Source organism: Anneissia japonica, unplaced genomic scaffold, assembly GCF_011630105.1.
Source record: "Anneissia japonica isolate Jap-2015-1 unplaced genomic scaffold, ASM1163010v1 scaffold287727_len1644234_cov201, whole genome shotgun sequence".
NCBI classification, from domain to species: domain Eukaryota; kingdom Metazoa; phylum Echinodermata; class Crinoidea; order Comatulida; family Comatulidae; genus Anneissia; species Anneissia japonica.
In genome coordinates, this window is record NW_022713615.1 from 382,069 (window position 1) to 399,232 (window position 17,164).

General features: G+C 35.3%; 3 protein-coding genes across 9 annotated transcripts in view; all 3 read left to right on the top strand.

Annotated features, from left to right (window-relative positions):
- The window catches only part of LOC117108591, a 5,170-nt gene extending 1,102 nt beyond the window's left edge, over window positions 1-4,068 (top strand). Inside the window, exons 2-4 of one of the 2 annotated variants that reach the window (XM_033250668.1) lie at window positions 1,026-1,142; window positions 1,479-1,616; window positions 2,182-4,068. In XM_033250668.1, the coding sequence (XP_033106559.1) occupies window positions 1,028-1,142; window positions 1,479-1,616; window positions 2,182-2,600 (672 nt within the window). In that variant the 5' untranslated portion in view covers window positions 1,026-1,027 and the 3' untranslated portion in view covers window positions 2,601-4,068. The remainder of the gene's footprint in view (window positions 1-1,025; window positions 1,143-1,478; window positions 1,617-2,181) is intronic. The other variant, XM_033250669.1, reaches the window with a different exon arrangement.
- A 569-nt stretch (window positions 4,069-4,637) lies between these two features.
- LOC117108590 (low-density lipoprotein receptor-related protein 2-like) lies at window positions 4,638-11,682 on the top strand. 3 transcript variants are annotated; one of them, XM_033250665.1, is made up of 4 exons: window positions 4,638-4,926; window positions 5,611-5,752; window positions 7,890-8,027; window positions 9,203-9,609. In XM_033250665.1, exons 2-4 carry the CDS (start codon window positions 5,626-5,628, stop codon window positions 9,607-9,609), a joined length of 672 nt encoding a protein of 223 aa, XP_033106556.1. In that variant the 5' UTR covers window positions 4,638-4,926; window positions 5,611-5,625. The 3 variants fall into 3 exon arrangements, with proteins under 3 accessions (XP_033106556.1, XP_033106558.1, XP_033106557.1); XM_033250666.1 differs by lacking the exon at window positions 9,203-9,609 and adding an exon at window positions 10,594-11,682 and having other exon boundaries at window positions 4,642-4,926; XM_033250667.1 differs by lacking the exon at window positions 5,611-5,752 and having other exon boundaries at window positions 4,639-4,926.
- Window positions 11,683-12,672: 990 nt separating this feature from the next.
- The window catches only part of LOC117108622, a 7,636-nt gene continuing 3,144 nt past the window's right edge, over window positions 12,673-17,164 (top strand). Inside the window, exons 1-3 of one of the 4 annotated variants that reach the window (XM_033250708.1) lie at window positions 12,673-14,081; window positions 16,487-16,656; window positions 16,983-17,111. In XM_033250708.1, coding sequence (XP_033106599.1) covers window positions 16,512-16,656; window positions 16,983-17,111 — 274 coding nt within the window. In that variant the 5' untranslated portion in view covers window positions 12,673-14,081; window positions 16,487-16,511. Of the gene's footprint in view, window positions 14,082-14,902; window positions 16,257-16,486; window positions 16,657-16,982; window positions 17,112-17,164 lie in introns of those variants that run through there. The other 3 variants (XM_033250706.1, XM_033250707.1, XM_033250709.1) reach the window with 3 other exon arrangements.

Sequence of the window (17,164 nt, forward strand, 5' to 3'; positions counted from 1 at the left end):
GATTCGCTTGTGTCCTTGGGCAAGGCACTTTAGCTACATTGCATCAGTCCACCCATCTGTATCAATGGGTACCAGCAAACTGCTGGGGACTAACCTGCGATGGACTAGTGTCCCGTCCAGAACAGGGCGAGTACAACTCTCATCCGCTTCACACTACAGAAACTGGGGGTAAGCTCCAGCCCTATGAGCCCCAGTGGCTCGGAAAGGATTTAGTAGTTAGTTATAAATACTCTGTTAGGCCTGAGACAACTAGTGTTACACTACATTATATTTGAAGCCTTTGAAATCTCTAAAAAATTCAGTATTAACCTACGACTGACGGACGATTACGGGTCATAAAATATTATTAATTTATTATGATTTTATTGTGTTTGCTGATTCATCATCATCATAAACACGCGTCCTATTCAGAGTAAATATTTGTAGATTTTAGGCATTAGCAAGTAGTGTTAAAAGAGGATACAGTGCCTTACAAGAGGATATCTTTTAATATTTTAATCATAAACAAGATTTGAGTGAAATCGTTATAGGCAGGACTACTGTTTGAATACCATAAAATATACCTATGACCTGATTGGCTGAGCTAAAATCCCTCACCAATTCTAGTAAACTCCACAGCACAATAATTGAATCGTAATGAAAACTGAAAATTAAACTAAAGCTGCAATAAAGCAACGATATTAGTTTTTATTTGTTCGGTGCAGTAAATTTATGGAGCCAGCCTTTGAACTCGTGTAATAGAGTACAGCTCACTACAAAACGAATAGTTAAAAATTCTATGCACAAGGACCACAGATTCAAGTTTGTTTTTGGACCACAGAAAATGTTTAAAAAGTTGTGATTAGGCAATAATCACTACACATCGTGTGTTTAATTCCGTGATAGCGAAAATCGAAAACGTTCCACCGAGTGCCTAAAATCTAGATCACAAGTATTAACGTATAACGTCGTTACTGTTTTTTTTTTATTGAGATTGTGTTGGCGTGTCTGTAACCATAGGTCTACTCACGTGTTTTTAATTGCAGTCATGAGCGGGATTTGTCAACCCGGATGCCGGAATGGTGGAGTCTGCCAACTTATAAATAATGAGTTTGTCTGTGATTGCCCCGGGAGTTTCTACGGAGATACATGTCAAGCCAATGGTATATATAAAATATTCATTAATTGGTAAAAAATGTCTGCTAAAATCCGCATAGACGTTTTCATTTTACATAACCCATATCACAAGCATTGGTTATTACAATATCACATGTGCTTGTCTAATAATCTCGTTTGAGTTTGTAGGTCTTTACTCATTCTGATGTTCAAAATCTAAACATCTTGAGCTCTTCCTCCGGTTTATGAATTTGCAACACAACCTTCGTTGCATCTGCGCATCATACACTAAATAGAATGTACTAAAATTGAGCAAATATCCCGTGAACGCGGATCTTGTAATTTTAAAATTGAAACATCATTGTTTGAACCTTTCTTTCCAGTATCAATGACAATAACATTTGTGCTGATAGGCATTGCAATACTTCTTGGAATTGCAGCATGTCTAACTATCGGACTCTGCCAACGCTTTCGACAAGAGCAGGATAGGCCACTAATTATTAACAGAATCATCAGCGTACGTAAGTTACCGTATCTTCCATTTCGGTTGCATTAATATAATGATGCTCTGTCCACGCAATGCACGTAGCCATGCTACTACGAAATGTCAGGCGCGTAACTAGGATTCCTTAATGAGATTTGCTGTGACAGCCATGTGCACTTACACTTCTAGTGGGAGTCATAGAAAATGCTTTAGTGGAAGCATTCAGTCATGTAGATGGTGTATTTTCATCATTCTGATGGTATAGTAGTTTTGTTTATCATGTCAGTGAGATGTTTGCTCAAACATATTTTAAGACTGCGATTTGCATATACTTTGTTACTGTGATAGTTCACATTTAGGTTCCTGCCTGCTCTCTGAGTCGACTGTCATTGTGTGTGTTCTTGATTTTAGCAATAAAGAATAAGAATAACCAGTTGAGAAATTTCCAAAATAAAATGTCTGTAAAAATATGTGAAAACTGAAATATTTCGATCTTTGTTTCATAGGAAAGTTGATTACTTTTTCATTCATATAACTGAGAAATACTTAAAATTCAATATTTCAACACAGAAAGTTAAATTAATATATCTATTTATTTTAAGGGCCATTACGAAGAACAACGAAGATCGATAAATCTAAAAATGACGTCCCTCCAGCTTATGACGATGTTATTGTTTCTGGAAACGGAGAAGCGGAGACTGAAGTAGATGGTGCAGAAAGACACGAAGAGGAAACAGAATGTCATATAGGGCTAGATGTTGAAGCGTACTTGCCTGCTGGTGGAGAGCACGTACCCGGTGATGAATCAGAGGTTGATCGAAGCACAAGTGGAGAACATCGTGATGCAAATACGGTGACACCAGAACAACTGGAATCACCTTTTACTGCCAATACTATCGAAGCTCCTCCACCAGGTTATAAAGACGTCGAGGATAACAGAGCTAGCCATCGAGTTTTCTTGCATCAACCACGTCGCGACACAAGGGAATCAACTGAGACATGTGCTAAGGACGACTCGTAGATTTCTCTACCGTTATCTATCTTTCATACTCATGACGAACAATGAAACTCTACACATCGAAATCCATCTAAACAATTGATTGATTGGCTTATCTACAAAAATAGTTCAGTTTGTTGATCCTTTTTAGAGTATCTTGGTGAATTAACTAGCTCTTAACGTATGTGCCTCTAAAAGTAAAACCATATGGTAAAGGATACAATGGCACTATAAAGTCCTGTTTACACTACGACGATAACGATCGACGATAAAAAGCTAAAAAGCAATTGTTTCACACTACGATTTTATCGTTTTCCCATGATTTTGACGTAATTTGATTTGATTTGTGACAATATTTTTTCATTGTATACACGTATTGAATAGTGCTAGTATGAAAACTTCTCTTATTTCTTTTATTTTCTATATGAACAATCGCTTTTTAGCTTTTTATCGTTGGTCGTTATCGTCATAGTGTACACATGCCTTTAAATGGCAAAATAACATAGTTTCAACTAAGCATGATCATATGCCATATGAACACTCAAACGACATCAGCATTTTTAAAGCTCCATTATTAATTGTTGAACTCACGGTATATTGGCCAAGTAGTAGCCGAATACTTCAACCATGACTCTTCATGAAGACGATAGAAACACCATGGTTTGATATTTTTCTTGACCATCGGTATAGTCGTGTACAGTTAATACTACGAGAGTGATTGATGCCGTAACAGAAGTATAAGCAGTGGTGAACTCAAGATGTGGGGGACCCCCTTCCCCCTAAATTTGTCTAGATTATTTTTTTTAAATGGAGAAAAAAATAACATTAAGTCTGAGAATACCATTTTCGGCGACTATCTAGGTGACATAATCATAAAATTTCTTACCTCAGCTCCAACCAACCATTGTGGGCCTGTGGTTGTCTAGACCCTCCATCTGTGAGAGTCTGTCCCTGGTCTACCTTTATTTCGAATTCCTGGATCCGCCACTGATAAGCGACTGGAAACAAATATATTTCCAGGACCTCAATTTGTTTGGAATTAAGATGGAGACCCGAGGGAGACATGCGGTTTTGCTTCAAATTGATTCAACATCATATACAGTAATTTGTATATTCTTGTACCGTGTCCGGAGAGGTTGTCTCTAATGATTTTCGTTTCCAATTTCCTTTTCGACGCCAATAAGGTATTGTTAAAATAGACAACCTCGCATCTGTTCATTATTTTTACATTGAACACAATATTCAAACTTTAATTCTTATAAATAATGTATAGGTGAAAACCTATTTTTGGAGATAATAGGCCTTTATATACATACATAGCTTTCGTTGAAGAGTTATGCCTGATTAGTTATATATTTAACACTACTAGTAGTGTGTTTACTGAAAAAAAATATGTTTTTCACAGAAAAAAGAAGAATTAGGCCTATGAATATAATGTTTTGTATATTTAAATGTGCTTATCCATTATTTAATAAAATGTTTACAAGATGAACTGCTTGTGTTTATTTTAATAGGTGAATTGTTATTGTGATTTTAACTCCAGTTTTAGTTTCAAGAAAGGAGAATACATACCTTCCAAAAATAAATGGCAGTTGACGTATAATATTAATAGAAATATGATGTGTAAAAATATTATATCTTTATTACTAGACCCCCATCGCCACGACTAACACCACAAACGCTGATGAACATTGCACCAGTATATTATGCGTAACTATTTCAGGTGAACATACATAGAAACTTACGTAAACGATATCGAATGCGATTACTTTATATGAAAGTGATATGACTTAACAAAATGTCAAACTAACGACCTTTATAAGATAAATTATAATGGCTATTAAAATTATGTGACATAGATATCCATTAAGAGGGATCGAAAACTCTGTATGTTTTAACATGATCAACAGGTGTGTAACCAACGTAACAGGATAAAAAAAAATCCTTGATTTTATGAAAGTGCTCAGTGGACCATCATCTCAGAATAGGCACCATTGATTACCTGAAAATTAACAATAATGGTAGGCTATTCGAGTGTAATTTTTTGCTTTTTTTCAAGTAATGCGTGACAGTAACGTATATTTGCCAATCATTGTGTACCCTCCTGTACCTGACGTTATGTATAATAGGTTGACGACATATAACTTCACATTCGGTGTTGGAATTCAGTATCGTTTGGAAGCAGCTGGGTTGTATGGAAATGAACTGCTATAGTCAGCAAAACAAACTTTTTTAAAAGTGGAAGTGTTAGGAAATTTTAACAGCGTTATAATAATCACCACTGTGGACGCTGTAACAGGTTTATGATTTCCTATTAGACAAAGTTGGTGGTTAAGCTGTATGTTCAAAGGCAAGTTGTTAACTTCTTGATATTCCGACAGGAAATAATTGAAATTATGTATCCGAACAACAGTGCTAAAATCTCTTAAATTAAGAGAGTAGCATCGACCATGTGGAGCAATTACATTTAAATTTTATTAATTCGATTTATGAGTATGCACACACATGAGCTAAGAGAATATAATCACATTTTGAGTAGGTATATAGGCAGCACTCTATTCATATCAACAATATTTAGGCGTCACGGATGCCACAATGGATCAGTAGGACGAAAATACGATTCCGAATAGTGTAAATTTGACCTTCCTTTTTGTGTGCATAAGATCAAAGGCGTATCAGAGGGGCCCGTTGATTAGTGTTGTTATATTACTTCTAATTAGTAGGCCTACTTCTAAATATCGTTAATATAGGCCCTATGTTATTTTTTAAACCATATTTATAAAGGTGACCCCTTCAGCGTATCCTTGAAGGTCGGCTGATATTCAGGGGCCCTTTATAAATAAAATAAAGTGATGATTTTTAATCTGCAGCGAAGTCTCTTTATGAGGCTATGAGAGTGGAGTTGTTTTTAGTCTGAGAAAAAGTCCTGCTGTTAGAGAATTTGAACCCAGGACACCGTGATTAGAAGGCAAGCATCTTAACCGCTAAGCTATTCAACTCCACTCCAAATATATTAAATATTGTTTTCTTTCAGATTACGGATACAGATATGAACTCACTAATGCCGCCTAAATGCATTCCCAAATGTTTGAATGGGGGTCAGTGCCGAGAGTCATCCAATGGTCCTTTTTGTTTATGTCCCAGCACTTACTCCGGAGATCACTGTGAAATCAGCAGTATGTCAATTTTAATTTAATAATCAGGTTGGCCTATATAGGCCTGTTTATATCACAGTGTATTATACATGTAATAGCCTTTATGATAGATAGTAAGATTTCGATTGCAAGACGATGTTTTTCTAACATTACTATCTACTTTTAAAAAGTTTATATGCGTGTCCTCTTCCTTCGTGTTTTATTTACTCTGAGGTGGGCATTTAAAAATATTGATTGAATCAGTGGTATCAAAATCATGTAATACGGTATTTTATTCATTTAACAAGATCAGCTCTCTTTCTTCTATATGATACGGTAGGTAGATTTAGCTCTTTCAGTCTATCTACATATTTCTTATCTTTCAATTCCCTTAATAATCTTGTAGATCTCTGTTGTACCCTTTCTTTTAAACGACTGAATAGTTAAACCGAGCTTCCTATAGCGGGTCGGGTACAACATTTACAGCATGTACAGAAAAATTCAGCTTCGAATCAAATGATAGGCATTAATCAAGTTTTATACACAATCAATATTAACACTAGAAATAACATCACGAATAAAATATTCAAAAAGCTGGTTAGGAGTCGCAAAGTATTTTTTTTTCTGAAGTTACAACTTAAAAGTTGTGGTCATAAGATTAATTTTAGAACCGCATTATTAACAAAATTATTAGGTTAAACTTTCCACGTCGTATTTTTTATTTATTTTATTTATTTTTTAATTGGATTTAACATGTGCATAATGATTTTGATAAACAATCATATTGAATCCCGACACGATGGCGTGCATTTCAATACCTGGAGTATGTATTTTACACGTACCTAGACGTCAGACTAACGGGTCTATAATTCTCTCTCACTCTTACTACCTTTCTTAAAGAAGATGAACATCCCCCACTCGCACTGACCCAGAAACAACTCCTTCATATAACCATTTGTTTAATAACACCACCGAGTTCTGTAGCAGTCTCTCTTAATACTCTGGAGTGAATTCCGTCCGGACCAGGCATTTTATTTATATCTAAACCTTTTAAAAAAATGACAACATCCTCATACTGAAATACCACAGAATCTACACTGCACTGCAAAATTTGGAATTCTTAAGCTAGAAAAATTGCTGGAGTTCTCATGTGTATGCACACCAACAAAATACCTTGTTAAACACTTCCACTTTGATTTTGGTGCTCATCTTTCAAATCCGGTACCGTATGTACTCCTTGATCTTAGTTTTATTTTTAACAAAGGACCAAAACGCTTTTAAGGATTTCACTTAGTATTATCTTTCTAACTTACTCTCAAAACTAAACCTTTCTCATTTCAGCAGTGGCTTTATTTCTCAATCTAACATAATTCTCTCACGATGTTTTATTGTTTAGTTTGGTAGACATTCAAAGCTTTGTGTTTTTAAATGAATAACGCTTCCCATTTTTCTCTTTATCCACTGTTCCTTATTGGGCTGCGCTCTCTTTTTTAACGGAAGAAATTTATCAGTACAATCCTGAATGACCTTCTCAGAGATAATTTTTCCACTGATAATTCATTAAAACATTCAAATTTGTGATAGTCTGGAGAGGGGTTTAGATAACTCAAGGTCCTTTGCATGCCCAGTGGATTCTACGTGACATTATAATCCTAGCTCTGAAAATTCGGTGTTGATGCACCGTTACACGACTCATAACTCACTGCCCGACTACATACGACGAATACAATTAATTACTATAATACTGTATCCTATACAATGCAATACAATTGGGACAGTTGGTACAGTCCCACAATTTTTTTCTAATAGGTCCACAAAGAATGGGTCCATATTTTGAAAAATGGGTCCAAATTATGCAGCTTTTATGCACAAAATGAGTCCACTTTTGAAAATGGGTCCAGGTTTCTCATATTTAGCTTAAATGGGTAAAATCTTAAATAAATGGGTCCACATTTTTCAAATTTTTGTGTAAAATGGGTCAAATTTTTAAAAAATGGGTCCATATTATTTGTATTTACTCGTAAAGTTGGTCCACACTGATTTTGTCCCGCGCCGTTTGAAAACTTTGGATACAGCATTGATCCTATATGAAGTTTGTGATGCTTATAAAAAAATAATACGGTGAACTAGTGTGAACAATGAGAGTGTACATTAGGCCATTTATTTATTCTTCTTGTAGCCACTGACTTAACAACGTACATCATAATTGCGGTTGTTCTATCAATTGGGCTCATTTTGGTTATTTTAATATTAATGCTTAGACGTTGGAAAGGGGAACGACAAAGACCACGTATATTACCAAGGATAATCAGTGTTCGTAAGTAGATGAGAATTTTTATCTGTATCAATTAATCTTAAAAGAAACTATAGTGCGAACGTGTAGTGCTATCATGGTGTGGTAATTATTTTACACACTTTTCTAGAAACTCGTCAAAATACAGGCCTTGGCATGAATGTTGGGAATTACGTGTACGAAAACTTCCGACTAGTGCTTGATAATTGCTACGGATTAATGCGTGGAGGCAATCAGTGCATGCTACTATACAACATAACCGGAAGTGTTACCGTATGCTGCGTGGTTGCTATCACGCACGTGCATAATTTGCAATAAATTGTGGTATCAGATTTTGTATTAGTCATCATTCACATTATGCAATGCAACCTACATTTATTTTAATCAAAGACTATAGAGCTGCAAGAGGTCCGACTGCCATTACTTTGTATGCAAGCAATGGAACGTCAAAAAAAGTACTATTCGAATTCGAATAGAGTTTGTAACTCGAACATCACACAGCACATGTTCGATCATCGAACGTCTGTTAAGGCCACGCCCCTTTTGGGCACTTTTTGAAATAGGATTGCGTTCCAAAGAATCCCCGGAAGTGGGACCTCTTGCAGTTTTATACTCTTTGGGACAAGCATGGAGCTATCTAATTTTATAGCTCCATGGTGGAAGGCATGTATAATTATTTGAGTCATGTAGCTCGACAGATATTTTCGAATAAGTGCAGTATTACCAATACCTCTATGGTTAAACGTACTGTCCTTCAAAATGATCGAACGCGTGCTGAGTTTCGAAACTCGAACATACGTTCTATACGCGCAGCACGCTTTCGATACAACGCCTTTTACATTCTTTTGAAGGACACGCCCCTTCGTGGCATTACTTTTTGAGAGAGGATTGCGTTCCAACGAAACCCTGACAGTTGGACCTCTTGTAGTTCTATGCTCTTTGTTTTAATTTAATGCAGATGCATCAGGGGTGTTGTGGGTTTTGGCCTGGGGTGCAAACATTTATAATATAGAACTGAATCTCTATTCCAATGAATAAATTTAATAGTCATTTTAGTATTTTAATTCACTTAGTGGAACTAATTTGTCGCCAGTGGGTGGAGCACGTCTGCACACCCGCTACCACCCCCCCCCCCCGCCATATACGCCATATTTACCTAAGGTTATGCTGTGTACAGTATTTTATTTATTTTAAAATAGGTGCTCAGCCCAGCATAAAGATTGATAAAACAAAAGATGATGCTCCACCTGGATACGATGATGTTTCGAAATCGTGTGAAAACCAAGATGCTGAACAATGCGACCTCACAAATGCTATTGAAGCGGATTCAGAATCGACATATCTCGAACCCCCCACTGTTAATGTTACTAAATCCCCAAGCGCTCAGACGCTCAGTGAATATCCATTGTTAGACACTGCTACGCCGGAGAGCAAATCAGACAAATCTGCTTTCTCCACTGACAATATGCATCAATCGACAGACGATCAGCTAAAAACTAAATCTGCACCAGATGAGAAATTAGGCCCACCTTCTTATGATTTTGTCCAGGAAAACAGAGCTAGCCAAACCAAGACCCGACGAGATCATTCGGAACGTAGTGTGTAGTAATTCATCAAGGGGTAGATAGTTTAGCGTAATTATCTGACTCCATTCTGAGACAACTATAACTATATCTCAGCTCCATTTTATTAGCAAGCCAGAATTGGATATAGGTCTGAAATGCATGTGATAACATGTTTTTTCTGTTTTAAAAAAACAAACAAATATCGAGTACCGTATTTAATATGGCATTAATGAGTTTCTTGAAGTATATTTATTATATACATTTTACAAAATATGTGAGTAGTAAAATATTACATTTCAATATAGTATTATGTGACTTTATCAAAATTATGTAATGTTGTATTGATACTAAGATATTTAGACCTTGTCTCTTATACACATCTAGATGTGTATAAGAGACAGCCGTATGTACTGTGTATAGCGAGGGACAATGAGGCATAAGAAGACTAGGACTAGGCCTAAGTAGACAGTGCAATTATATGTGATAAAAAGTACACTTTCGAAAGAAATAAATTAAAATAAGAAAATAAAGTAACTATGGGACCTAAGAATAATTCAGTTGTTTAAGTATTATATGCTAACTATGCGGCTATTGTAGCCCTAGCTAGGCAAGGCATTCATGTGCAAAGCTGTGGTGTTTGTTTATCCATGAAAAAAATCACGCCGGGAAAGTTTGCCTTACTAGGAAAAGGTGGCGTAATCTAGCTTATGACGTATGCATGCTAACTATAGTGTGAGTGTGACGACCTCTTGTAGTTCTATGCTCTTTGTTTTAATTTAATGCAGATGCATCAGGGGTGTTGTGGGTTTTGGCCTGGGGTGCAAACATTTATAATATAGAACTGAATCTCTATTCCAATGAATAAATTTAATAGTCATTTTAGTATTTTAATTCACTTAGTGGAACTAATTTGTCGCCGGTGGGTGGAGCACGTCTGCACACCCGCTACCACCCCACCCCCCGCCATATACGCCATATTTACCTAAGGTTATGCTGTGTACAGTATTTTATTTATTTTAAAATAGGTGCTCGGCCCAGCATAAAGATTGATAAAACAAAAGATGATGCTCCACCTGGATACGATGATGTTTCGAAATCGTGTGAAAACCAAGATGCTGAACAATGCGACCTCACAAATGCTGTTGAAGCGGATTCAGAATCGACATATCTCGAACCCCCCACTGTTAATGTTACTAAATCCCCAAGCGTTCAGGCGCTCAGTGAATATCCATTGTTAGACACTACTACGCCGGAGAGCAAATCAGACAAATCTGCTTTCTCCACTGACAATATGCATCAATCGAAAGACGATCAGCTAAAAACTAAATCTGCACCAGATGAGAAATTAGGCCTACCTTCTTATGATTTTGTCCAGGAAAACAGAGCTAGCCAAACCAAGACCCGACGAGATCATTCGGAACGTAGTGTGTAGTAATTCATCAGTCACAAGTTGACGACAAGGGGTAGATAGTTTAGCGTAATTATCTGACTCCATTCTGAGACAACTATAACTATATCTCAGCTCCATTTTATTAGCAAGCCAGAATTGGATATAGGTCTGAAATGCATGTGATAACATGTTATTTCTGTTTTTAAAAAAAACCCAATATCGAGTACCGTATTTAATATGGCATTAATGAGTTTCTTGAAGTATATTTATTATATACATTTTACAAAATATGTGAGTAGTAAAATATTACATTCCAATATAGTATTATGTGACTTTATTAAAATTATGTAATGTTGTATTGAAACTAAGATATTTAGACCTAGCTAAACTTATATATACGGTACTATTTTAAACTATCCATACTATTATACACTATTTTCTCTTCGTCAAAAGCGCAAATATCAGCTAAAGCATTGAAAGCAGAATTACTAGAAGTTGTAAATTTATTTATATAATATTAAAATATATTGTTAGCGCCAGAATATGATTTTGTTCTATTTATGTGCATGTTTTGCGGCCCATAGATTTGTAGCATGATCGTTTTTGTTAAACCACTTGGGCCAGTGTTGAGAGCTGTTCAAGGTTGTAATTTTCCGGCAATCAGAGTGTTTGTGATTGGATATAAGTTGTCAATCCAATAAATGGATTCTGAAGTTACAGTTTACTTGAATGTTCTTTATGTTGCTCTTGGTTAAGTGCGTGTGACAAGCGGTATATTACCAGGCTATCAAGTACAGGCAGACCTCGGGACGAGTGCGTGAGTAGTGCGCCCAGGCCAAACGAGATTTCGCGTGTACATATATGTTCTCAAAAAAATATTTGGAGAATTTTTTTAATGAGTATTATGGACGGTTTAGGCCTGCTGCTAATTCACTGGACTTGGATAGTGTTGCTAAGGCCCTACAAAACGACAGTGTATGAACCTGGGGCGGATGCATGGGGGTGCAGACAATATCTTGAGAATTGTCACTTATGACTCTTTCTCACGAGATCAAAACGCATACATGGATCATTCAAAACAAATCGGAAACGTGATTGTAATATCCTTTAACAATTCACAAAACGCTTTCGAGTTACAATTGATAATGAATGATAGACTAAATATTAATATAGCAAAAACGTACAGTTTTTACAGGCGTTATACAGTATACCAGTGATGCAATTTATTTATGTAAACACTTTTTGGGATTCTATTCTTAGGATGAAACACACACTCAATTCGGACCACTATTGAAGTGTAGTAATTGAACTTTAATTGAAAATATTCGAATGTATTGCAATTGTATAAGAAATTAGAATCCAATTCAGATTTACGAATAGATGTTTTCTCAAATTTTCTTAACAAAGATACAGGTAAAACCTTGATAAATGAACCAAAAGGACGTAAGCTGATTTAGAAAAAGCACCACACATTTTAAAATAATAATAATAATAATAATAATAATAATAATAATAATAATAATAATAATAATAATAATAATAATAATAGATGGATTTATATAGCGCAAATAAACGAGGTCTCTATGCGCTCGACAATATTGTAGTTAGTCAAGAAAACACAGAAAAAAGCCAGAAAGAAAAAAAAGGGAAAAAAAAGCAATAAACACCAAGCTAGCCCCCACCACCGCCAACCGGAGATCTGTGATTATGTACTCCGGTTAGCATCGGTTAAGTTTTGATATTTTCTGGGATCAGGTGCCTCCTAACCTGGACCAAATAACACTAGCTAGCGAGGTGAAACAGAGAAATTTAAAAAAAAAGAAGTTATAAAGAGGCAAAAAGAATGCAAGATATTAACACAAACGATTTAATTGAGAACATTTTCGGATTGACAACAACTCATTATTAGTACAGAAGAGGAAACACGAAAATAAAACCAAGCCCTTCAAGTGTTATTTGTTCTTGTAAACGCTGGAAAGCTATAGGTTCTAAAACCCACATGACGAAACATAATTTACAATAATACATAGGCCTATACCTATTATTTGAAATTTCTGTCTGCACTTTAAGTTTACTCTTTCACATTACCATAAAGCCAATTGAAACATCAGTGTAATGCGAGTGTGAGACGACAGAAAATTTGCAGATACACTGGGCCAATATGCCAGATTATCCATGTTTAAAATTAGAACTGCCCTTCTGTGGTATGATTTTTTCGGATAAGGTGTTTGCAATCTTTGCTACCAAAGTGCAACGGTACGTTTAGAAAACAAAATCATTTACACATGAGAGGAACAAGCGCTAAATATTTTGAGTAATTTTAACAGAAAATGGTCATATATTCATTCTCTACAGTTTGATTGTCATGACCTTCGAGTAGTACAAAGATGATTCGGAAAACACGTTACAGACAAAACCACACTGAACCACACGTTTTTTTTTTGCAGACGCAGTTGAACTTATTTTGATCACAATAACCTGAAAAAAAGTTCACTGTGTGTACGAGAGCTCATTACTCAATTAAAATGTGTCTATTGATAAGTTGGAAATGGAAAAGTTCCTACAAAAAGCATAAATCATTGACAAAAACAGCAAAATAAATTGAATGAAAGTTTTCGTCCAACTGAGATACAGTCTATATAGATCATTCGACACCAATTATCAATAATGGTAATAATTTCAGTCAATACGAAGTTTTCCAATTGCTGGTTTATTTTCAACCACTTCAGTTTGCTGTCAAGCGATAAAAACGTCAATACATGAAATACCGTTAATTTTTTTTCTATTCGAAGCTGTTTTTATTAAGTTCAACGACCTTTTTTATATACGATAAAGTAACAATACCAATTGGTCCGACGAGTGACTCATAATGCCAGAGCATGCCACTGTTCTTTGAATTTGATCGTCAATTCAATTTACTGTACACAATCACCGAAATATGAAAGACTTGTGACGTTAGTTGACATTGAAAACCCGCTTGTTTGCATTAGTTGTGTTTAGTCTCGTGAAATACATTGGGGTCTTTGCCTGCGAAATCCTTATCGTTGTCCGTTAACCTTAACATTGGTATACATCTGTGGTTTGTGTGAGGTAATCTTACGGAAAGATTAATAAGTATTAAAGGTAAGAAAATAATTTAAAAAAATATGACAAACAATTAGTTTGTTCCAACTTCTAACAACCTGTGGTGTACAATTCTGGACATACAGGTTGGTGCTTTTTAGCTTAATGAAATGTCCACTTAACCCTTGGATTAGAATATTTTCATTGGTCTACGAATACCATCATTCTACTCTATATTTGAGCACTGTTTCTATCATTTACCCCTATATTTTTTCCCAGTGCTAACTAGTAATTTTAATTTATGATGTTGCTTTACTATTATTTCTACAGCGTTTTTCCTGAGTTCTTTCTTTCACAATGTGAAGGAATGAGTTGTGTGAGGGGTGATCTGGCTGAATTGAATCTGCAGCATCAGGCAGATCGATATGATATTTGCCTTGACAGTAGCAGGTTCAATTCGCGCTGGACTTTTAACACAACTGAAAGGAACATTGCTGAAGGGTTTTGCTCAATACGATTATAATCAGTAATGTGTTCTTATATCTGTGCATATCATAGACACATAGGACTAATAGGAAACATATATAGTTGTATATGTATGTATATATATATATATATATATGTATATATGTATATGTGTGTATATATATATATATATATATGTATGTATATATACATGTATGTATGTATGTGTATATATATGTGTGTATAGATACTTAGATAAGGTGTTCCTGATGATGACATAATTTATGTCGAAATATTGATTACATAGTTAATGTCGAAATATTGAATCCCGACACGAGGGCGTGCATTTCGATACTTGGGGTATGTATTATACTATCTTAAATAAAGTGTCTTGCCCAAGGATACAAGGGGCTTGCACAGCGCGAGTTTCGAACCTCCAGGCTAACCGCTTTTGATATACACATGGACGCAGAGAGTCGTCCCGAACCGTGAGGTGTGCAGCTGACGGCCCCCAATGGCGTAGTCTGGATGCCGCCTATTGGCCCAGTGAGGTCGGGTGGCAGGGCCCAAGAAGGGAAGGGTTATGATCTTACATAATTAGATACCTAATATGAATGATCATTGAGTACTCGTCCAAAATAGATGACATTATTTGATCACTTTTTATGACACCCTGTGGTCCGAGCCCTAACCCACTTTTACTGCATGCCTCTCATTCCCTATCCATGCAATGCTTGAACAATGATGAACTACTCGAATTGATGTCTGTTATAATTGATTTTTATCAGTTGGATATATCAACAAGTACATAAACTGAATCACTTCCAATCGGTTCTCCAAGATATCGTAAAAAAAATTACAATATCATAAATTTTTTAATAGCTACATTTTAGTCATTCTTTGTGGTAACAGTGAGGTGATTAAACGACGGTGACTCTAAAATTACGTAAACATTGCGTATCCTGTTGTAGTACGGGCCACCACAGTACCATATCCTGTTTTTGCGCGTGTTTCAAATAATGGAAGTGTTGTAACGCGCGCGCACGTGCAAATTGGCCACTCAACACGTTTTTAGTCATCTGTATTTTGGACAGTAGAACTGTGCTATTACATACTGATTCTTCTCATTGTCAATGAAAAACTAATCCAAAGTATAAAGTACAAAGCTATACTAATAATATATAGACATACTTATAAATAAATTGGGCCTTTTGGCGCCCAAAAGTCATGTTATATATAGTCTCATGGATTTTACGATTATTAATATAGGCGGGAAGTGATGATAAAGATTTGACCTCTCGTCTCGATGAACGACTACCAGTATCCGTTGTAAAATAAATACTTTATTTTTTCGGATATTTATCATTCTTTTGAAGAATAAAAACACACTTATTCCATTTCCTATCCAATGTCATGATGTTGCACTACCGTATATTTAATGGTGTTTACTTTGTAAGCTAGAAAATCCTCTAACCTTGACATACACACTGATTCCGTTGTATTTGTACTATCATTGTGCGTTTGTGTTTGTGGTAAACAAAATGCACCAACCCCATGTACCAGGATCTTCAGTGAGGTTTTGTACCCGAAGTGTCTTTATTAGGCTGTAGCATTTTCTTTTGAGTCATAACGTACGGAATTTTTTTTAGAGTGTGGGCAATTCACTTATATGCCTACGTAAGGAAAGATAGCCTAGTCCATGTCAAATCTGTTTAGAAGCTAAACATTGTGTTGCAATCGAGTTCGTAAATACTCCATCTGAATATTTAGGTGAGGATTAACTATTATTATTATTATTATTTATTATTATTATTATTATTATTTTAGATTACTTATTTTAAATTTTAAGTCTTACTATATAAGTAAGACCGACAAATTAATAATATAGGGCTTAAGTTGATGATCACTCGAGAAACGAGTTGAGCATAAACTCCTGTAAACACTGCAATTCCGATTGTTTTCAACTACTCCATTAAATGTTATTTAATAATTATTTATAGGTGAATATTTTAATTCTCCAACTAGATGTCTGGGGACGCAGACTTTGCCCCGTTCGTCATAGGTTCTTGCAGTTCGGGCCTAATTTTCTGTAGAAATGGAGGAGAGTGCATAGAAGGCATTTGCCAATGCCCAATTGGATTTCAAGGAGACGCCTGTGAGAACGACGTCAGTAAGTAATCATTACTTATTACCATTATTAGTATTATAACTTATTATTATTATTATTATTATTATTAATTATTATTATTATTATCATCATTATTATTACTATTATTATTGTTAGGCCTATTATTATCATTATCATTATTATTACTATTATCATCATTATCATTATCGTTGTTGTTGTTGTTATTATTCCCTATTTATTTATATTAATAATGCCATAATCATTATTGTTAATGATTAGGCCTATGTCATTATTAATATAAATAAATATCATAATCATTATTGTTAATATATTTTCATTACGTATACTTTTACTTTTCGTTTTGTTAGGGGCAGAAATTCTTATCGGCTGTCTGTTAGGTGCAGTAAGCGTTTGTCTGCTAGTTATAGTTGCCTTCATAATCTACCAACGAAGACAGGATGCAACCCCACAGATTCGACGTGTTATTAGTGTTCGAAGTAAGAATTAGTACATTTCATTCGATTTTGTAGTTGATAATTGCTGCATTCCT